Source organism: Cynara cardunculus (assembly GCF_001531365.2).
Source record: "Cynara cardunculus var. scolymus isolate 2C chromosome LG 15, CcrdV1, whole genome shotgun sequence".
Lineage (NCBI taxonomy): Eukaryota > Viridiplantae > Streptophyta > Magnoliopsida > Asterales > Asteraceae > Cynara > Cynara cardunculus.
Genome location: NC_037542.1, coordinates 13,880,638 through 13,904,085, shown reverse-complemented (window position 1 = coordinate 13,904,085; position 23,448 = coordinate 13,880,638). Strand labels below are relative to the sequence as shown.

General features: G+C 35.0%; 4 protein-coding genes and 1 non-coding gene across 8 annotated transcripts; 2 read left to right on the top strand and 3 right to left on the bottom strand.

Annotated features, from left to right (window-relative positions):
* Positions 1–2,643: 2,643 nt before the first annotated feature.
* LOC112527143 lies at positions 2,644–5,057 on the bottom strand. Its single transcript, XM_025137587.1, has 3 exons — positions 4,987–5,057; positions 4,548–4,595; positions 2,644–3,723 (listed from the first exon to the last, which is right to left on the bottom strand). Exon 3 carries the CDS (start codon positions 3,712–3,714, stop codon positions 2,785–2,787), a length of 930 nt encoding a protein of 309 aa, XP_024993355.1. The 5' UTR covers positions 3,715–3,723; positions 4,548–4,595; positions 4,987–5,057; the 3' UTR covers positions 2,644–2,784.
* A 1,314-nt stretch (positions 5,058–6,371) lies between these two features.
* Positions 6,372–8,971, top strand: LOC112527775 (trihelix transcription factor GT-1-like). 4 transcript variants are annotated; one of them, XM_025138574.1, is made up of 5 exons: positions 6,372–6,930; positions 7,608–7,646; positions 8,050–8,181; positions 8,255–8,479; positions 8,566–8,971. In XM_025138574.1, exons 1-5 carry the CDS (start codon positions 6,387–6,389, stop codon positions 8,766–8,768), a joined length of 1,143 nt encoding a protein of 380 aa, XP_024994342.1. In that variant the 5' UTR covers positions 6,372–6,386; the 3' UTR covers positions 8,769–8,971. The 4 variants fall into 4 exon arrangements, with proteins under 4 accessions (XP_024994342.1, XP_024994341.1, XP_024994340.1 ...); XM_025138573.1 differs by having other exon boundaries at positions 8,249–8,479; XM_025138572.1 differs by having other exon boundaries at positions 7,608–7,670.
* LOC112527776 (mitotic spindle checkpoint protein MAD2) lies at positions 8,856–10,800 on the bottom strand. Its single transcript, XM_025138576.1, has 7 exons — positions 10,635–10,800; positions 10,508–10,523; positions 10,290–10,420; positions 10,066–10,186; positions 9,734–9,837; positions 9,141–9,262; positions 8,856–9,047 (listed from the first exon to the last, which is right to left on the bottom strand). Exons 1-7 carry the CDS (start codon positions 10,705–10,707, stop codon positions 8,991–8,993), a joined length of 624 nt encoding a protein of 207 aa, XP_024994344.1. The 5' UTR covers positions 10,708–10,800; the 3' UTR covers positions 8,856–8,990.
* A 3,182-nt stretch (positions 10,801–13,982) lies between these two features.
* On the bottom strand, positions 13,983–14,054 carry TRNAM-CAU. The gene has a single exon. It is a non-coding gene; the product is annotated as a tRNA-Met (tRNA).
* Positions 14,055–18,850: 4,796 nt separating this feature from the next.
* LOC112528396 (glyceraldehyde-3-phosphate dehydrogenase, cytosolic) lies at positions 18,851–22,718 on the top strand. Its single transcript, XM_025139413.1, has 12 exons — positions 18,851–18,927; positions 19,008–19,040; positions 19,136–19,236; positions 20,274–20,389; positions 20,487–20,586; positions 21,011–21,157; positions 21,255–21,315; positions 21,401–21,498; positions 21,632–21,774; positions 21,858–21,941; positions 22,090–22,179; positions 22,406–22,718. Exons 1-12 carry the CDS (start codon positions 18,924–18,926, stop codon positions 22,452–22,454), a joined length of 1,026 nt encoding a protein of 341 aa, XP_024995181.1. The 5' UTR covers positions 18,851–18,923; the 3' UTR covers positions 22,455–22,718.
* The last annotated feature ends 730 nt before the right edge of the window (positions 22,719–23,448 follow it).

Below are 23,448 nucleotides of genomic sequence, written 5' to 3'. Positions count from 1 at the left end.
TCGCACAACCATATCCTTGCGTTCGGTAAGGGTTTAATCACGCATAAAGGGGCTGATTCGCACAACTATGTAATCACACTCTTATGTAATTAGCCATTGCCTTTTCCCCTACTATCCCTCTCCCCCAACCCTAAATAGAGAAGTACCTGTTCGATTGTTCTTCCCCCATCGTTCTCCACAAGCTGTTGAATCCATCGCTCACAAAGGTATGTCGTTCTTCTCGCACAAGTACTCGATTGTTCTTCATCGTGCATTGCTTTACCCGCATGCCTCACCATTGCTCCGATAAGTTTTATATGTGTGTCCGTGTATTTATGTCAGGTGTGCATATATGTGTGTGTATAGTGGGTTTTTTAAGAAGACGAAGGGTGTGGGTGTGGGTGTGGGTGTGGGTGTGGGTCTGGGTGTGTGCTTTGTATAGGTGTGGGTGGATGGTGAAGGAAGGGATAAGAAAGAAAGAGGAGGGTGTTGTTGGGGGGTTTTCATTTGGAGTAGGAACCTGTTCATTCCTCTTGGTTGGAATTGTAAGAATTAGATTATTTTTTTGACTCTTTAGTTTCAATTTTGAATAGTTAAGAGCATAAAGGGAAAAAAAACAGTTGGAAATCCATTATGAATGTATCCATCCACATTTTCATCAAACTGTTGTTTTATTTAAACGCAAATAAAGATTGGGGGTAAAATGGTCATTTTTGACATACAGACTGTTTATTTAGCACAACAACCGAACAATAACTTATCTGTTAATATACAGATAACTATATCAATACAGACAACTATATCCATACATGTCTTAACAGAAAACGAACCGAACTGCTCCTTAGTCCAAACATGTTAAGCTGTAAACGTAAAAGCAATTTGGATAAATCTTGGAGTTTGGAGAGTTTTTATAACCATGAATGGGAATGAACTCATTATATATTTGACTATTTGTACAAGCTTAGACCCGTTTACCAATCTTTGTTAGAGTGAATCGGGTTCAAATGAAAGCATTGACTGAATATAAGAACACAAGAATGCTTTACATTGGACTTAAATTGATTACACACGACCTAGGTCACAAGCCATGCCGTGTTCCATAATCGTATATGATCTCAGTGTAAAAAAATCATTTGTGATTTTATTGCTCTCGTATTATCTTATTTTGATCCTATTCTCGTTTGATCCTCCTAATTAGAAGACGAACTTCTTTGTTCTTGGTTTCTAAAAAAAAATCATACACAATTTATCAAGCATAGATTAAATCAAATCCGGCAAAAACAAAGTATTTCAGACATGTGTATGAATTGGACCTTAAAAAGCCAAAAAAACGATTAGAAAATCGAAGAAAAACAAAAGCATCAATCGACTACGGATACTCGTATAATCAAAGCTTCAAAACTTGATCATTCATTTGGTAACCACAACATAATTGACAAATGCCTTAAAAACCCATCCATCCTGCTTATATGGGGGATACCATGCCACAATCTTTACCTTGAACAAACAAACATCTTTCCTGGACATTTCTATTGAATTTGAAAGCAAAAAACCCTAAAGAAATTAACCCAAAAACAGATATCAATCAACCAAGAGACGGAAAGATTAGAATGCATAGCATCATCCATCATCATGTAGATGGCTGATTCTTGTCAGGTTTCCTACCGAGATTCTTCATCCACGTTAGGGTAAACATCGACTTCACTGCAGCTCGGGTTCTCCCTGGTTCGTCGTTTTCCTTGCCCTTTTTGTTGAATGGAGAGTCTCTCACGGGATCCCATTCATCAGCCCAGGGTTTCTCTGAGCTGACTGGTTTCATTTTTCTTTTCTTTTTTCTCAAAACATACCCATTTTGATGCAGCTGTTTTTGAGTTATAAACAGAATCGATGGCCAAGAATCTTTTAGCATTTTGCTCCGAACATTCAAGAAAGCAACTCAATCATTAGTTATTGTGTGGTCATGGCTGTTTCAGGTCAAAAGTTCTTGACTTGGTCTTCATGGAAGTCAAAATCTAAGATCTAAATTCATGCTATGCCTCAAAAACTGTGTGTACGATATTAGAGGGATGTTCATTTAGGAACCTTAAATATTTTAAGAACTGAGAAACCACCTTTTTTGTGAGTATTCATGATGGATACGTGATAAATATTCATGATGAATTAGCGTGATACATACTCAAGATCAATGTTGTGATAGATATTCATATGATGAATTGAAAACCCGGGTTGGTCGGTCCTCCATTCATCCGACCGGAGGTGTGGATAACGTAATGAATAATGAATACTCACAAAATAGGTGATTCCTTGGTTCCTAAAATATTTAAGGTGCCTAAAGGGGTTGTTTGGTTGGTTTTCCATTCAGTCCTGTATGGATAAGGCGGCCTGTGTGGATAATCTGTCTATATAGATTGGGAAGATTTTGTTCAGGAGGGTTTTTTAGATGGAAAGAGCGTGTTTCTTTAATTGGGAGGGGCATGTTTGAAAAAGACTTGGCTTTCTGCATAAAGCTCCCCTTAGAAGCTTACTGAATAAGCTTCTTTATCTATCATTAAGCCACTAACAAACCAAACAGTCATGTATAGCTGAGTGAATAAGCTGCAAGTCCTATTAAGCTCATCAAACTGCTAACACACAAGCTCTAAATGACCCTGCCCCTATGTATTACATATGAAATCATGTTTCAAGAATTACTAGAAATGAATATAAGGTAATATAATTATAGATATAATAAGCTAACGTAGACGATGAACATATGGTTGTGCCAAAGTATGTAACTTTAAAAACAAATAATTTGAGGGGATTACCTCATAAAAATTCGACATTCCCTGCAACTTCTCTACACAAAAGCTTCGACTCACCGGCCAATTTTAGGCTCTTATGAATCACTAATCCCGTTAGTTTATGCGTTGATGTTGGTTCATACTTCTTAGCCTCCTCCGTACTCCCAATCAACAAAGCTTCTTTAGCCGGAACCACATTTTCCCACCAAAATTCTCTTAAAATCTCGTGAATTAGCTTCCAGTATTCTTGATCTCTACAGACACGAAATATAGTGCTCCCATTTGCCGTCCAGCAATACAAATCGACCCAATCTCTGTCCATAACTTCCATTTGACCCTGAACTTGAGGCATATAATAGAAGGGCATAGTTGCCCAAGGCATAGCTGACTCGGGTCTTCCTTTGTTATACGGGCATTTCACTTCAAGAATCCCGGCATTTGGAAAACACCCAAGAAGCCCATCTGGGGATGCACCAATCCAATCGAATTTATCCTCTGAATGTGTTGCGAACCCCAATGAACTCACTTCACGACCGGTGATAGTTTTGTATTTCTCAATGGCGGTTGACTCATTAAGAACACCCCATTCCATGGCATTTTTTGAAGCAAGTGTGATCGTTGATTCTGCATCTGAAGGGAATACCTTTTCGTGCCATAGCTCATACCGGCGCTTTCCTTTCCATAAGCCAAGAGCAGTGCTGAAGGTGCTAGTGGTCAACCGGTCCTTCCGAAGGGCGAACCATTCCTCGGACCGTTGTGCAGGTGCATCTGATGGAGTCAGTTGACAAGTCACGGTCAACCATTGGGGGTTGTAGGCTAGAGCGGTTGATGCTGCTGATGCGCAGGTTGGAAATGGTCTGAAAAAGTTGATCTGAAACGTCTTTCTTTTGGGAATATAAACTGTCGTTACTTTATTGTGGATAACACAGAGTCTAGTGACACAGGCATTGGTCATTGCCAAAGTCTACAAGAACCATAAAACAATCAATAATTTGAAGACCTCAATCAAGGAGATTAAAGAAAAAGTAGAGCGGTATGAAAACAAATGTCTGATTCAATCAGAACCAAACGTTGGCAAACTGATTCTAGTCATAAACATTTGATGTAAATAGACTTTTAATTATCATCATCTCAATAACTCGCTATTTAAGCTTTGATCATGCAATGTTTACTGCATTTTTTGAAGTGGGTATTTGTAACTTGATCATTTTCAGCTCTCTTTTCCCTCAACAAATTGACCAAACCACGTGCCCTCCTAAAAAACTCAGAATTGGAATTTTTTCCAACTCAATGCTGATCATAAACTATATCAAGAGCTTGATACTCGATGTGTTTGATTGTCTACATGCCAAATCTCCGAACAATACTATACCCATCTAACGAAAAGCAGATTAGGAACCCAATTGAATTGGTTTCACTCGTCTTACAAACCAATTACTACTGACTCAAAAGAACTCATAATTCCTGGTCTCCTATCTGGTCAGAGGTTAGATTCACTCGTTCAACGAGCTATGGAACAAAGCAGATTTATACAAGTCTTTGAAGGAAGTTTAAAACATCATCATTTTCAATTTGTGCACTTCATTTCCCATTTAGGATTTTGCAAGTTGATAAAGTGCAAAATCTTGGCTAGTTCAGTCGATACAGCTATAAAATGAATTGGGGAGTCCAAAAATGGATATTTTGAACAACTTCCCGGCCATTTTGGTAGGATTTCAGAAACAGTTCCACAAGTATGATCAACTTTTATAGCCACAAATGGAATTGAGATGAAGAAAGGAAGAGTACCTCCAGATAGCTCACAGACAGTCTCCCTTTGCTCTATTCGACAAAGCTCTACAATAACAGACAGATATTGCTCAACGACACTGTTCATAAAATTGGGAATATAAAAACCCTAAAATGTTAAACTTTGTAGCTTCCATTGCTTGGAGATTTTATATGAAACATTATGGAGAAAGTTCAAGGAACTTTTGAAATTAAGAGGATAAAATAGGGTAACCAAAAAACATTAGGAACCCTAAAAAATCAATGCGAACTTGGCAATTGCTTTTTGGTGAAAATCCACGGAGGCTTTTGAACTTAAGAGGAGGAAAATGGAGCTTTTTAACTGCGTATCATGAAAACATAGCTCAAGTATAAGAAATTGATTGAAGAACCCTAAAATTTGGAAAGGGATGGGCGGCCCAGATGTTTTAGCAACAAAAAAATGAAGATGAATCCATACCCAATTCAATCTAGCGGCTCATTGGCGGTTTCCAATCTTCAATCTCTAAAACCCTCGTATTTTGGCGTTGAATTGCTAGGGTTTATAGAAGGGAAGGTAGCCAGGTGAAGATTGATGATGTGACGTCATAATAGATATATAATTAATAATTAAATGTCTTTGTTAATAACATTACATGCACCCTCCAACGAATTTTTTAAAACACTAAGGGCTGTTTGACAGTTGCTGAATGGTTAAGTGGTCAGAATGGTTAAGAAGACCATAATGGTTAAGTGTTAAATTGAAATAATGTTGTTTGGTAACTGTTCTCTGAATGACAGTAAATTACCATTTTAACCCTCTAAAAAGATAAATCATAACCCTATGAGATTTCAACATACAGTGCATAACCCCATGAAATTTCAGTGCACATACAGCAGGCTCAATTTGATTCAATCAACATGATCAATGATCAATAATCTATTATTGTCACAAACTAATCCAGGATTTAAACGATCAGTAAGAAAGAAAAAGGAATACAGGGTTTGGAAGTTATCGAAGGGAAACCTCTTTTCGCCACCGGTATAGTACTCCTGAGGGGCATCCGAGTCGTTGTCATAATCGTGAGCGGAGGGGCGGTTCAAATCGGAGAGAGTTCGAATGCCGCGGGGACGACTCGTCGATGGTTTTGCCGGATTCTTGTCGCGCGACGCCATTGTTGAGTTTGGTGGCTCAAGCTGGAAGAGATGAGTGGGAAAGATTGTGAAGGCAACGTGGAAGGAAGGGTAAAGAAGGAAGAAATGATATCTGAATGGTTGAGTGAAGCCATAGACACAAAATGGTTAAGAGGGTCATGTAACCATTAAGAGGGTTATTTTTTTTACCAGTCTTTACCTCTTACCGATTAAGAGGTTGGCTCTTAATATCACCATTAAGAGCCACACAAACAGCCCCTACACTTTGGTTGACAAAATTTAATAATATACAAACAATCTAATGAGAATAAAAGTTATGATAAGAAATGTAAGAGAAGACTGAATCCAGATCATTTTTGATATCATGTTCATTTATGAATTACGTTTTAAGAAGGAAATTATCCGATCCATGTAAAAAAGTTTGATTCTTAATGGTTCTAAAACCTTGTGAATGATTTTGTATCATGATTTTTTTAACCATTAAATGTCATAATCTAATTATAAATAATTATCAAATAATTATATTTTATTTTATATTATATTATATTATAAAAACCTCTTAATCATTACCGTTTAATTATTTTACAAGAAACCATTCAAGAAATTATTACCATAAACCCCCGGACTCAACCGTCTAATAGTATTCATTTAATTATTTGTCATTTTCTTCTATTAAACCTCTGTTGCCGGTCAATGGTAGCTCTCACTCAACAGTTTGAATTCCACATGTTCACTCAAGCCATCAATTTCTGCCCTGCATCAATCCAAACAAACATGATGATGGAATCCACCACCACTACCACCCCTACCCCTCACCACCACCAAACCCAATTGATTGTTGCTGCTCCGGCCACCAGCAGCGAAGAGAACACCATCAAATCATCTGCCGCTGCTACACCTACAGTTTCAGCTTCACCACCGGTGAAGAAACGAGCCGAGACTTGGGTCAAAGAAGAAACTCGAACCCTAATTATCCTCCGTCATGAGATCGATTCACTTTTCAACACTTCCAAGTCAAACAAGCACTTGTGGGATCAGATTTCATTCAAGATGAGAGAAAAGGGTTTTGATCGATCTCCCACCATGTGTACGGACAAGTGGAGGAACTTACTGAAGGAGTTTAAGAAAGCTAAACAACACGAAAATGGGGGGAATCATAATGGGTATTCGGCAAATAGTAAGATGCAGTTTTACAAAGAAGTTGAAGAGATTATTAGGGATAGAAACAAAAATTGTAAGGTTGATTCCTTCATGCACTTCTCTGATAAAGGTAAATTATTACTTCAATTTAGCTCTCAATTATAACAAAATTGCTTTATAAAGGTCTAACAAGAGCAATTTTGGTGTGATTCAGTGATGTGATCTGAAAGGGGTTTTTAGGGTTCTTGTGTAAAATTTCCAGTTCTAAATAGCAGTTAATTCGATCATATATTGTAACTTCTGTCAACAGATTGAATCAGGGCAGCATTTTCTTTTCATCATTCTTCGATTTTGAATTCCTTTTGTGTTAATTCAATCAACAATTCATAGGATATCATATCAGAGAAATAAATCTTCACATACTGTTATTCCTTGATCTCAATCATATCTTCATCATCACCAACTGCCCCCTAATTTACTTATTGTTGGATCATCTGTTTTGTTGTTTGGAAGTTTTGAAATGGGTTTGAAAATGCTGGACTGCTTTGCTATTGTTATGGTTGATTGTTCCTCTATATCTTTTATGACAATGTGCTAAATCTTGAAATGTGTTTGACTCATATAAGATCATCACGATTTTGAGTTATCTACAACCATAATTGAGATTTATATGTTCGACATAGCAGTTAACTTTTTGAATCATGGTACTTGCAAAAAGGCCAAAAAGAAAACACTGTTTGTTTGCAAGAATGAACGATTTCGGGCTAATTTACTTTGACACAGGCATCGTTTTTTGCTTTTCTGCAGGTGTAGAGGATACGAGCATCGCTTTTGGACCTGTAGAAGGCATGTCAAATTTTTCTAGCACCAGTTCCGATCTCTGATTCATTCTTGATGCTCTCCTTATTAGTATTGCTATCATTTACCTTCTGTATGTCTAGCAATTAGTTATTTGCGGTCCGTTTAGATGCTCATTTCATGTGATTATCAATAAAATCAAAATTATAGTCCCCCATTTCGGTTTAAACCCAAAAAAGATAGAAAATTAAACATCTTTCTAACCTGTTTGTTTACCTACCTGCTGACCGGTGCTGATTCAGTCAGCAGCTATTTCACTTACCAGGTCAGCACAAGATGATAAAACAGTCATTTTCAGTCGGGCTTGCTTTAGACTGCACTCTTACTTGGTTATCGCTTACCCAATTTGTGTTGTAAACGGCTAAGTTTTCAAAATTCTTTGGTGTGACAGATGATGCCCGAGGAGCTCTAAATCTAGAAAGACGGTTGGATCAAGAGGGGCATCCGCTTGCCATCACTGCAGCCGATACCATGGCAGCAACGGGAGTTTCTCCATGGAATTGGAGGGAGACTCCTGGAAATGGTTAGTTTTTTTTGTTATTCAAGTTTATAACTTTTTTCATTTCCTTTTCTAAGATTTCGTGTTATAGTTGCAGGTGATCAGAATAACAGTTATGGTGGTAGGGTTATTTCTGTCAAATTGGGGGATTACACACGACGAATTGGTATTGATGGCTCATCGGAAGCCATAAAAGAAACCATCAAGTCCGCTTTCAGGCTGAGAACAAACAGGGCGTTTTGGTTGGAAGATGTCGATAACATAGTGCGGACGCTCGATAGGGACATGCCTCTCGGAAACTACTCTCTTCATGTTGATGAAGGTGAGTTAAGTAATCATCCACCCTGTTTATTCAAATGTTTAAATTCCGTAAACCATAAACCCTAAAATCCTAAACAATAAACTCAGGGCTTATGATCAAAGTATGCTTGTTCGAGGAGCCAGATCATGTGCCAGTCCATACGGAAGACAAGATCTTTTACACCGAAGACGATTTCCGTGATTTTTTGTCCCGCAGAGGCTGGATTTGTTTGAGAGAATACAACGGGTACAGAAATGTCGATATTATGGACGAGCTTTGCCCAGGTGCAATTTACCGTGGTATTAGCTAGGCTCGACCACATTGTAATGTTTCGGTTTTTCCGATAATTTTGCTTAACAATTTTCATGAATACAAGGGCAACATTTCTTGCAAATTCTTCAATTTCAATTGCCCATTTCTTTTAAAGTTTCCATATATTTCAAGGCTTACACAAACTGAATCAAAAACCATTGACCTTTAAAGGGTCAACAAGAAAAGGACACAAAAGCAAAAGAAATCACATCATCTTTGTTTACTGCTCATCCCATTCATCGTTCTTGTAAGACACCAAAGTGTCAACCTTGTGTATCTGCATCATAAAAACAACCATTTCATCTCATCACATTCTGGGTTCCTTTCCTTTTAATAAAAACCACAAGAAAATGTTATAAATGATACGAACCTTGGTATCGAAAGAATGCAATTTCACCATCTGGGGATTCGCTATCAGTTTTGGGTCGCTTTCGGTCCAAGTGAATGGTACTGCAACATCCGTATCAGTATATGCTAACACATCAAAGATACCTGCAGTTGAAACATATAAATCAATCAAATATGCTTGATGAACATCGGAAACGTGTTTTTAAACACGGTGATGGTTAGCGACAGAAGCCACTCATTTATCGATCCTATGGAAATCAACACTTTTGCTTGTAAACAAGAATGAAAAACACCCCATTTGTGACTTGACCGAAAGCATCAAACATCACTCAAAATGCAAGAGGAGCACCAAAAATTAACACTTGCTAAGATCAAAAGGGAACCGGTGTAACCACCCTGAAGCAGCAGAATGGCTCAATAACATCCAAATCAATTTAAAACCATGATTGAAGTTATGGGTTGTCAAGCCAGGTCTAAACAGACGGCTTGAACAAGCACCATCTTCCTAGGTCTGTTACAGGGGCTGAATGCCAAAACCATAGTCATGAAGACGTCTCCCTTTTATCTACGTACCTCTACATATAAACCCTAAAAGCAAATGAAACATAATCTTACAGGGTTCATCGAGGCATGGCAGGTACGTAATGCTGGATGCAATCTGTCTCATAATAGCTTGAATCTCCCTCATGATTTCTTTATCACTCTTCTCCCTTGAAACTCTGGAGTCAACATACATTAAAATTGGAATCAAAACAAGGTATTACGGACCAAGTTCATCTCCAACCGGACTGCAAAAACATAGGCAAAATCCCGGAGATGGGAGAGAAACGGTGTATATGCAGCGTGGTTGGAGTTGATTTCTTTTTTCGTGTTAATGGACCCACCAATTCGGTGTTTTTTTGGAGTTAAAGGGTTGGAGATGATCCAAAGATTCAAGAATAACTTACCCTTTCTCAACAACTTCACCATCTGTCTCTATACTGAAATTCCACCTCTCAAGTACTTCATTTGTGGCCTTACTCATAATCACAAGAACAATCCTTTGTAACTTCCCAGCTTCCAGCCATTCTTTATAATACCCAAATTTATAATCAAATCAACTGATCAAATTACAATACAAAGTTCACCCACGTTCTATTCAGATTTGCAATCAACAAAATCGAAAGTTTACCCGAAAGCTGAGCATGCAAATTCGCGATGAATGTCTTAACACCCTCATCTTGAGAAAGCAACAATGGAAGTCCATATTTCTTCACTCTTCCAAAACTTTCTTCAGGATAAACTCCACGATTGTACAGAATACTACACATTACCCCAACAAAATCAACATTTTCCAATCTAAACCACAAAAATCTACACACCAAACGAGAAACCCCTAACAATTCTTACCTGTTCGCTGCATAACCTGAAAAGGGTTGCAATAGATCGGGAATCGTTAGCATCTAGGAACTCAGACGAACTCACGGTTTCAAAAACGAAACGGAAATAGTGACAAGAATGTAGATATGATTTTTACCAAAGAATTCGCTGACGATGGCTGTGGATCCACGGAGAGTGATTATGTCTTTGCTAGCAGTTCTTGAAGCCATTTCTGCAGTGAAATTTCTTCAAACTTAGTACGGTTTGTTTCTGAGGGGAATTTTATCAAACAGGTAGTGCTTCTTGAAAAAACCGATATTATGTAGAAATAGGACTAGGGTTTAAATGGAGTAAATTGATAAAAATGTAGAGTAACGGCTACTTTTTGCATTCGCTTTTTTGGCTCCGAAAATACGAAACGGTCAAGTCGTTCAAAGAAACACGATTAGGTGCGGACTCAACGGTTCAATTGGTGGGGTCCATTGCACCAATCTATTTTAATTTTTATGTTTACAATTTTAGAGTTTCATTAATTTTAAAAATAGACTCTATATTTATGTAAATTCCGGCTAAAATTAGAATTTGGCTCTAAAAAAAAAAAAAACTAAAAAGTGAATTTGGTTAGACTTATTGACTATTTTTGATCAATTTGTAAAGTAAGATGCATTTAACAAGTAGGAAGTGATGAACATATCATAACTATATTGTTTTAGATTCATTAATGATTCAATTTTTTTTAATTAATGATCCAATCTAATCTAAAATATTATTCTGAAAAAATCATTTACAATTTTATATAATGTTTATTAATTATAATAAAGTTTTACTGTAGTTTTAGACTATGTAGATAATCATTAATAAATTTCTATTTCTATTTTTATTTTATTAAATGATTATAATTAAAAGTTTTATTTGGCTCATTTCTTGATCTTAACTTAGAGACTTTAATAAAAGAGTTTTTGGTCTAACGGTATGTGAGTTTTTAGCTTACTAGAAGGTTAAAGGGTTCAAACCTCACCAAATGTAAGAAAAACATGTGAGTTTATTTATTTTATTTGTTATATATAAATATTATATACTAAAAAAAACCAGTGACTCCACGAAATACTAAGCATGTGTGATAGAAATTATTATCTCGATTTCGTTGTTGAATTGCTTTCTTCTATTTCCAAAAATATTGTACCTTTTTAGGACAAAAAAAAAATACTTTTTATGGGATAAAGACAATAAGTACAATGAGTTCAAACAATATTCCATTATTCTAAGGGCCAACTATGTGAAAAAACAAATTTCAGAATCCGAAGAAAACGGGTAGAAAGTTACTCTTTAATCCATACTAGTAAGGTGTTCGTGTGATGTTGCGGTGTGCATCTTCATCTAAAGTCGAGAACATAAAATGTTAATTATGTTTCATTTTTATCTATTTTTTATTCATCCTGATGCTAGTTGTATACTCATACAATTTAGTTGAGTGTAAATTTTGAATAGGAACCTAGTATAAATAGGTTTTTACCAGATAAAATATATATGTTGATAGAATAAAAGGCAAATTAATGTTAAGAGTTAGAGAAAAGGTCGAGATATAACTCAAATATATTGGGTTGGTTTGTTTGGTTTAGTTTTTATAAAATCCAAAATAACAATTATAAACTTCCACGTGCTCAAAATTTGTACAATTTGTTGTATAGGGATGAACAATATCCAAAACACCCGATCCAACCCGACCCAAAAAACTGCAGAAAGTACGACCCTGAGACCTGATTAAACCTGACACTCGAAACCTGATATTTTCCTCGGTAAGTAGGATCGGGTTGGGTATCCTACTTCCCCCCAACCCGTCCGACGACCTAATATTTTAATTCATATATTATATTTTTCCTTTTAAGTTTTAACTAACTCTGACTTGATTTCCTAATCGATGACGACTCCTCTCCTCACTTCCTCACTCGAACTTCAACCTCTGTCCACGAGGGATGACACCACCACCCATGCCCCCTATGTTAGTTCGGTATAGACATTTTCTTATAGAAATCAAAGAATTAGGAAGTCATTTAATCATTTTGTATTTTAGATACTTACATTTCAAACGAAAGCTACATTTTTTGGAATAGACAAGAAGCTGGAAAATGGGGGAAAACTGTGGCCCAAAACCCGACCCGAGACAGCACGAGACCCGAATTGACTTGAAACCGGCCGGGTTTATCTAACATTTGCGGGTTTCAGGTCTCATAAAACCCTTGGAAATCCGATCGGGTTTTATGTTTTAGCGCCCGATCCGCCCCCCCTGTTGCTCAACCCTAGTTTTGTATGACAATAAAAGCTAAACAATCAAAACCATCCAAATTTATAATGGTGTAATTTGTAACCAAAAAAAGGAACACATTTTAATGTGTTTTAATTAACCCAAGATTATGTATTTTTAATATGATAAATGTGTAAAATGAAAAATGAAAAATGAAAAAGTAATAAGTATAAAACAAATTAATTCGTATATATTCATGATTGATTAAATCTAAAAATAATCAATAGTAGCCTCATTTTGAAGGTATTGACAAAACGATTATCATGGTATAATTTGTAAAAACAAAAATGTATTTTTTAATGTATTTTAGCTCATATACGATTATTTGTGTTAATATGATAAGAGTGTAAAATGAAAAAGTAAGGGATTTGTTAATGAAGTACAATCTTATTTGTTAAATAAGTTCGCATGTTGACTGTTTCGATGAGCGTCTGGGCAAACAACCCCTTAGATTCACATTACATGGTTACGACGATTTACAATTCAAGTTGCCACGACACATACACACAACTAAGGGTTGCAATTGCCCCCCGAGTTGCGATCACCTAACCAACCATCACTAGCTTGCTGACCACTTTGTCTTCGTGACCCATACCTTGCAACCGTAGATGACTAATTGTCTATGTCACTTGGAATGAGTGTTATGTGACATATCGACCACTAAACTCACAAACTCTCATCCATCATCCATCATCCATTTTTGGTATTTCTTTTTACATTAGAACACTATATCCATGTGTGTCAACACTAATTGCAAACTTGAATCACCATTACATGACAATTCATGCTCTAATTTGGTGATTCAACTCAATACACAAACATAAATACGACAAACTCCATTTTGCCACATTTATCAATCCTAACCCACCAAATCCATGCAATAATTCGCACAAAACATTCTTTACTATCATTTCACACTTTTAACATAAGCTTAATATAAACTCTTACCTCGATTTTCACGGATTTTAATATTGAACTTATCTTATCTGATTATTTCCAAAAATGCAAGTTCAAATGTAATTTTTTGGACGTCAAAAATAATTTTTATGGGATAAAGAACAATGAAAGGGAACCATTTGGCTAAATTCTACGAAATTAAAAATAAAAGGGAGATAACCAACATTTTTCCAATCTTGAGGGACTAATTCTGTAAAATCAAATTCAAACTCCTGGGAAAAAAGATAAACGGAAGCTACTCTTTTATATCAGAGCCAGGTTTCGATCCTGGGACCTGTGGGTTATGGGCCCACCACGCTTCCGCTGCGCCACTCTGATTGTTGAACGTATGGTTGCTTTTATTTTATTTAAAGAGGTCTAAGTGGGAAGCCCGAATTCAAAATAAGTTACACGATATGATTTATTGAAAGCCAATTGGTCACTGCATCATACATTATTGTTTAAGTAAAATATTTCTTTTACAACCGTAATAATATTAATTCAACGTCAAATATAATAATAATAATTTTACGGTTTTTTATTTTATTTTTTATAACTAAATGCTTACTGGGTATCGTTACTTTTCGATTGAGCATGACAAAGATCTAGAATCTTATCGGGTACAAGACTTGTCATTGACCGCGAATCTTAGTAGGTAAAAGATGTTTACTAAAATACCATTTTGGTGGCCTTTAGCGTGTAGCTTAGTTGGCAAAGGAGTGAGGTTCAATCCCATGCCCCCGCGCTAACCTTAACCGCTGATTGAGACACATAATGTTCTCTTACGCTGGTGTCACTGGAGGAGGGTTCTGTGTGAGCCGGTTAAGGTTGCTGGTAATTAATTTTTGCCCAAACAAATCATTTTGATGGTTGGGAATATTGTCCGATAAGAAAAGTAGAAATGATGCTCTTACTATTAAGCGTTTATCCAGTAAGATTTTGATAAACGACTCATTAGTTATTTCATTAAGGTGAATTCTGTTCACACCCCTCCTATAGGGGTATGTGAGTATAGGAGGGTATGTGAGTGAGATAGATAAAAAAACACTTATCCAAAGTCTCGTGTCTCATTCATGTCAACCAATCACATGGATACACATCATTAGAAAAAAAAAATGTAAACTTGAATAAAACAAATTTAATAATGAAAAGAAATGGACAGCCCCAGACTGATGACATGTTAAATGGAATGGATGAGCATGTGCGATGGATTTTTTTTTTGGTAGCCTGACCCGTTAATATTTTTATAATAATTAAAATTTACAAATAAAATTGAAAATTCTTGATACTTATCGTTCTACTTAATTATGACTAATAATTTTTAAAAAAATAAAAACATAATTATCAATTGATCAATTCCTTTATCGATAATCCATATATTGCGAAACAATTTTTTGCTAAATTATGTACATTGTTATGTATTTACATCTAATTTTAAGTTGACAAATTTGTTATGTATTTTGAATTACTAGAAGAGTACTCGTGCAATGCAGCGAGACACATCTCGATTTTAATGTTTTATTTTATTATTTGTCTCTGTCGATATTATAATACGATTTTATGTGCTTTTAAGAAAGCAATAATGATTTTATTTTTGAATAAATATAAATTTAAAGATATCATAAAAATTTGAAATATATATATCAATGTTAATATCAAATCAACTATTTAAAAGTTCTCATTTTTTATGTAATTTTTTTATTTTTTATTATAATTTAATTTAAGTTTAATAACAAAATAATTTATTTTTGGTTTAATAATATAACATTTTATCTATACTATATTATAAAGCAGTTGACAAAAACTCTTAAAAATCATTTTTTATGCGTAAAGTACTGCTATTAATACATATTACTTAAAACTCAAGATTGCAAGTAGATTGTGCGTAAGTACAACTTATTAAAGTTTCATATCTGAATTCGTGTAACTAACTGCAGATATATACAATCAAATACAAGATAAACATCTCATTTTAAATATAAAAAATCTAAAATATAATTAGGATAATCATTGAGTTCTAATAGAGTATGTAAATTTTTTAAAAAGATTTTATTAAACAAAAAATAAATTACTTCGTTATTAAATCTAAATTAAATTATAATAAAAAAATTTAATTAAAGAAATTACAAAAAAAAAAAAAAACTAGAACTTTTATTTTATTTTATTTTTTTCAAATTTTTATGATATCTTTAAATTTATATTTTATTCAAAAATAAAAACATTATCGATTCTCAAAACCACATAAAACGTATTATAATATCAACAAAGACAAAGAATAAAACAAAATATTAAAATCGATATACATCTCGTTGCATTGTACAAGAATCCTTCTAGTTTTTAATAACGTATTTTGTTATAAAAAAATTATTTTGAATATTTGATGAATAAGATTAATTAGTCATGAGGTAATAAAGTTTAAAATGAAAATTATATTAAAAGAGGGGGTAAGATGAAAGTTTGAGGGGGGCAAAGTGAAATATTGGTGAAATGAATAACCCGAGTTACTGTAGAATAAATCTTTTTTACAAAAAGTCTTTTACTAGTCATTAACTCTAATGCAAAAAAGGTTTTTCAATAACTTAAAATCTGTTTGTAAATTGTTGAATGGTTTGATATAAAATAAGTGGTCATAATGATTAAGATACTCTCATGATAGAATGCAAATGAAAATATAATTGTTTGTTAATTGTTTACAATGAAATTAAAGCGCTGAATGATTAAGGAAGATCCAATATACAAAATTATTTAGAGGATTTTGAAAGCATTAAGAGACATATTTTTTTTTTCAAAAAAGATTCATTTCTTAACGATTCAAATACTGACTTTTAATGAAACTATTAAGAAGTAAATAACTCTAATATACGATACATAAAGTATATACGATAATATTTGTATTTTTAAAAGAAAATTAGTAAACGCATAAATGACTAAAATGCCACTCATACTAACTCTACATTACAAATAGAGTTAGTAACCATTGGATCATTTTCAAAACAAAATGCAAATGATAAGGATGAAATCTAAGCTTATCAAACTACATGTTCCACTTTTGAACTTTTCACTGTACTCAAAGGACCAAAATTGAAGTTTACTCTTTAAATAAGAGAGCATATACATCATCTTAAATCCAGATTTTGAAGATTTTTTTTCATCAATATTTCTCTAAAAAGAGAAAACAAAAAAGGAGATAAAATTATTTAAAACTTAATGCTAAGAGATAAATGTATTTAATATATTAAAAATATATTTTAATAATATAATTTCAACAGATTTCATAAGATTTGTATATGATAATATTTTAAAAACATTTGTTTTCTAATAATTAACTAATAAAAAGATAATTTAATTATTTTCAAAATTATTTATAAAAAACAAAATTCAATTTCATTCAAATCATACACATCAAATATTTCAAAATCTAAGGAGTTATTTGTTTAACTCTTAATGATTCTATTAAAAGGCAACATCTGAATCGCTAAAAGGTTAATCTTGTTTAGTAAAAAAAAAGATATGTCTCCTAATGGTTCTAAAACCATCTGAATGATTTTGTAACTTGGGCCTCCATTAACCATTCAACATCCTAATTTCATTCTGAATAATTATCAAATAATTATAGGGAAAAGTCTAAAAAAACTCAATGGACTTTACTGTTTGGAACGATTAAGTCTTTAGACAATTTTTTGGAACAAATAAATCGTTGGACATTCTATAACCTGTTAAATAAGTCATTGGACTTTACAAAACCTTTGTTCTACTTCCCCTAATTTATTGTAATGGTTTCTCCTTACCTTCTTCATCCCACATCTCTCTCTCTCTCCGACTCTGCAACAGCACCACCAGCTTTATCCTCCTCAAATCACTATCATCTTCACCCATTGTCAAACAACACGATGATGATGACGTCGGAGACGATGGTGGTTGTTTCTCTCTTTTTTTTTCTTCTTCCTTCTTCTTCTCCGATCCTGATATACTCTTCTTCTTCCTGTAGCTAATTCCACAAGCATTGCAAAGCGACTGCAACACACACTTGTTTATTCAGAAATTAATGAATTAATTAGACTTGAATCGAACAACATGTAATTAATTTGAACTACCTTGGGACCAGAGGGACCGCTTCTCCACAACGGCGTTTTAGAGGTCTTACAATCGACGCAAATCTTCTCATCAATCTTACTGATCGTTTCACCACAACACATCGATTCCTGAGAAATCAAAATTGAAGAACATCAGAATCAACCTTCGATCACCAAATTACAGCTTACACAAACGATGAATAATACCATTTTTTTTCTATTTGATGTTGTACTTCCTCTAAACCAGAAAGTGATGTGGAAAATCAGAATGGAGGAATAAGTAGAGAGGCATAAGAGAAGGAATGGCGGCAGAGGTGAATGGTGGCGCAACCACCTGAGAGGGAGATGGGTAGTCAAGTTACAAGTTTTGGTTTTTTTGTTTTTTTAATTTAATGTTTTACCTTTTATTCAGGTTACAGGTTATATTTTAAAAGAACGATGATCTATTTAACATGTTTTAAAAAGTCTAATGACTTACTTAACAGGTTTTAGAATGTCTAAGAATTTATTTGTTTCAAAAAATTGTCCAAAGACTTAATCGTTCTAAACAGTAAAGTCCATTGGGTTTTTTGGACTTTTCCCATAATTATATTTCATTTTGTACCATATTTAAAAAATCTTTTAATCATTATGACCACTTAATTATTTTACACCAAATTTATCCAGTAATCCCGCCAAACAACCCCAAAAAAAATTTCATTCAAATAATTTCACAAAATCCAAATTCATCAAAATAATTCCATCAAACCAAATACCTCTTTGATATAAACATTTTTTAAAAGGTACCAAAACCGTTAAAGTTGAATATATGTTTTTAATTTTTTTGAGTTATTTTTATTTTAGAAAAATTATATATTAACATCTTCAAAATACCGACTTTGTGCACCTTGGTTTATCATAATTGACGAATAAACCGGCTCATGGGTTTGGTAAATTACCAGCGGCTCGGTCTCGAAGTTCCTTTTTCTCCAAGAAAGTAATTTAAAAAACCGCCTATCACGTGACCCACCGGTTTTCACTGATGCCCCGATCCTTTAAATAGCACGTCCTAAATCCTTTATGCTCGCAAACCATACTCATTTCCACCAACTCCCATCTCCCTGTCTTCAAACCCTTCGCACACTGTCCAATCGCTATGGGTAATTTCTCGATTCCACATCTTTTTGACAGTTGGTTTTTTGATGTTTATGCTTAGATTGTCTTCTACTTCATTGTGCAGGATCTGATAAGAAGATTAAGATCGGAATCAATGGTACGTTTTTGTTTTTGTTTGATTGAATACACTGATCTGTGTTTCGGCTTGTTGTTTTGTTCATTGATTGATCTGTTCTACTTGCTGTGTGGTAGGATTCGGAAGGATCGGTCGTCTAGTTGCTAGAGTTGCTCTTCAGAGGGATGATGTTGAGCTTGTTGCCGTTAACGATCCTTTCATCACCACTGACTACATGGTAACTTCATCATGTGTGATCTGTTTTTGCTTATGCTTCAAATGCTTAGGTTTATTTACGATTCGATCTCTCTCTCTCTCTCTCTCTATATATATATATATATATATATACACACACACACACACACACATATATATGTTTACGTGTGTCGAAGTTGCACAGAATTGCAATCGGTAGATGAAATCAAAGTGAACTTAAGTCGAAATTGTTGTTGAGATCACACTTTAATACGGATCACTTGATACAAATAACAAATGTTGAGTTCCAATATGAGTCGATCTCTGTTACTCTGTATGTATGTTATGAACAGTGAAGTCATGCAGCGTATGACTTCTTTATCTGTTCGTCTGTGTATATACCAATGTATCCAGTGATCTATCATTATCTTACTGGTAAACGGTAACTAGTTCCTCTAGTTGTCGAGATTGAGCTAAATTTGTAGTCAAAATTGTACTAAACTCTGGTTCCATCTAGGTATTTATGTGAGTGTGTTTTCGATTTGAGTTCAGATGCAACGAATATCTTGAAATATGTGTAACGAGTTCTTGCATTCATGTAAAGCAAGTGTTGTGGGATTCTATCTCTGTATGTATGCCTAACAAATTCTTGCAGCCATAGAATGTGTTGCATGTGTGGCGATATGGATTTTAACAAATGTTAAGAATTGTATAGAATGCGAGTTTTGTGTCTGTGTGGCCAAGTAAATTGTTACCGATCGTGATGAATCTTAAGCACTGAAAAATTGTTGTATTGTCAATATGGTTTCACTCAAGTTAGCAAATAATTGGTGTGTCTCGTTGTGTGTATGTGTGTGTGTACATGTATATGCATATGTCTGTGTGTTTGTCTATTTATACTCTATTTTGTGGAGGGAAATAATAACAGAATTGTACTCGTTTGGTGTTTTGTCAAAATAACTGTCTCAGTTTGATTTTAGGCTTGTATACTAGGGCATAGTCCAAGCCAAAACGGTACTCTAGTAGATATGGATGTTAGTGTCTCCCTTTGCAGAAATTCACTGGTTATCATACCTGCAGACGTATATGTTCAAGTATGATAGTGTTCATAGCCAATGGAAGCACCATGAGCTTAAGGTCAAGGATGAGAAGACCCTTCTCTTTGGTGAGAAGCCCGTCACTGTTTTTGGCATCAGGTATAACATCTATCAGAAGGCTATTTAAGTCACCTGTTGGGGGGATCTTTTTTATGAAGGAGATTTTGTAAATTGGTCATCTTTTTATGATATACAGGAACCCAGAAGACATCCCATGGGGTGAAGCTGGAGCTGATTTCGTGGTAGAGTCTACTGGAGTCTTCACGGACAAGGACAAGGCTGCTGCCCATTTGAAGGTTTGTTTGGATATCTAGTTTTTACACACTTTTAGCAGTTGGGTTATGCTTAACTGTTTGTATGGTTGCTTTTTATGGTTATGATTTCGAGATCATAGATTATAAGTAGAAACAGAGAGTACAAAATGTACATTGTGGTAAAAGTGGGATATCATTCCCACATTCTCTCTACTTGTAGGTTGTAGTATGTCATGGGATCCAAGTTTTTTTTATTCTTGCAGCTATCCAAGAAATTCAATGTTTGAATCAAAGGTTGATACCGGGAAACACCACCTTAAATAAGTCTTTGGTTTGAATAAAGAAGCCCATAGCACTCTTTGGTACCATTGATCTCTGGGTCAGGTGTCCCAAGAGGGGATTCTGTCAGTTTATTATGGTTTTATATGTGGTAAAAGATGGATTTACTTGGAATTTGTATGATCAGGGTGGTGCCAAGAAGGTTGTCATCTCTGCTCCTAGCAAGGATGCTCCCATGTTTGTTGTGGGTGTCAATGAGAATGAATATAAACCGGAGCTCAACATTGTTTCCAATGCTAGCTGCACAACCAACTGCCTTGCTCCACTGGCCAAGGTTATTTTAGCTCCATTTCAACCATTAGTGTTTTTGACAATTAATATGTCAACCCTTCTTCTGATGACTCATGCATTTAACTGTATAAAACTTTCAGGTCATTAACGATAGGTTTGGCATTGTTGAGGGTCTTATGACAACGGTGCACTCTATCACTGGTATGTTGCCTTTCTGTTAGTAGCTTATATCAATCATGTTATCGACTAAAATTAAAATGTATTTAAATTCTGATGAATATTCCAGCCACTCAAAAGACTGTGGACGGTCCATCAATGAAGGACTGGAGAGGCGGAAGAGCTGCTTCTTTCAACATCATTCCCAGCAGCACCGGAGCTGCTAAGGTAATTAGATTGACTTGTGAATTAGAATCTAGATACCGATGTTAGGCACATAATTGAGAACCATTAATTCACCCTCTTGGTACCCTTGTATCTTAGATGAAATTTTATACTTATAAGATTTATGTTGATGTAGGCCGTTGGTAAAGTGTTGCCAGCCCTTAATGGCAAATTAACCGGAATGGCCTTCCGTGTCCCAACTGTGGATGTTTCTGTTGTGGACTTGACCGTAAGGCTTGAAAAGAAGGCTACCTATGAGCAAATCAAGGCTGCGATCAAGTAAGCGTTGGAATAAATATTCAGTTGAAATACCAATATTAACCCTGGATATTCATAATTTACAATAACTTTTGGTGATACAGGGAAGAATCAGAGGGCAAGCTCAAGGGTATTTTGGGATATACAGAAGACGATCTTGTATCCACAGACTTCATTGGTGACAGCAGGTGAGAACTTCCTATGCCAATTTCACTGATAACTAACTAGTCTGCTATATTGTAATCAAATATAAGGCGAAAAGGAATTGTGTTTATGGATTCAGCTCCTACTTGTTTGAATCATTATGTTTCTAAACCACTGTTGGTTACTATCCAGGTCAAGCATCTTCGATGCCAAAGCTGGAATAGCATTGAACGACAACTTTGTGAAGCTTGTGTCATGGTATGACAACGAATGGGGATACAGGTACGTACTTAATACCTTTACATATATACAAAAAGTTGGAAAATGTGGCCCTGTATATATTGGCTAGAGGTGGGCACGGACCAGTCTGAAAAATCCCGGGATGCTAATCTGACTGATTAACGACTATTGGTTAGACTCGGCCGATCATTTTGCCCATCTTCAATATTTGCTGCTGCTTAGGAGATGAATTTTCTCTCTCTCATTGTCGCTTGTTTTCCCCCTGCAGCTCCCGTGTTATCGACCTGATCTGCCACATTGCATCCGTTGAAGCCTAGATTTTCACCAAACGTCCTCGGCTGGTTTCTTTTGGGTTATTTTGTTTGTTTACCTGCTCCTGCTGTTTTAAGAACAGCATTGCCAAAATAGAGCATGATTGTTTAGAAATCGGCTTTTTGATTTTAGTGTGCATGCTGTCGATGCCATTCAGTGGTTAGAATTACTGATTGGTTATGGATAATAAAAGTCTTTTGTACTTGGTATTGCTGTATCGGAGATGTTTTTATCGTCCCATGATGGTTTTGTTATACGTCGTCGTAATATGATAGGGTGTTAAAAGTGAACGAGATACTCTTGGTCATAGGTACCAACGAGGGTATTTAGGGTATGGTGCGGTTTGAGCTTCTCTCCAAACAACAAATCTAACTTTACATGCTTCAAACTCCAAAATGCCGTACCGAAATGTGGTTTGTTTGTAAAGTGGCAACATCAATGAAGCTCCATTATATATATTTATACTATACATAAAATTCAAAATTTTATAATCCATATGATACAATATGGGAAGTGGCGATGCATGACATAATTAAGTTCAAATGCTTAATTGTACTTCTAAATAAATCTAAAACAAACAAAAAAAGGTCGAAAACAAGCAATGGGACTTCATCTTTTAACTTTTTTAAACTCTCGAGTCGTAACAAATTTACAATCACCTCTTAACATGAATAATACACCCATATTGGATACAAGAGGCTCAAGGTTCATAAGAAGTTAAGGACTCTACGATTATTGTTTATGTATAGCTAGTTAAGCTTAAATTTGAAAAGCACATAAACTGAATTGGTAAAAGCTTCGATTTGGGTGTTTGAGATCATAGGCCGATACAGATCATTTGGTACATCGAGGCACACATTGGCAATGTGTTCTTGAACTTGAGAAGAAAAGAAAATAATTTGTGTTACCCGGAGGAAAGGGAAAGAGAGAAAAAGAAAATAATTTATCATTTTCTTGAACAAAAGAGAAAGGAAACGTTGTTTTTACAGAAATACCCTT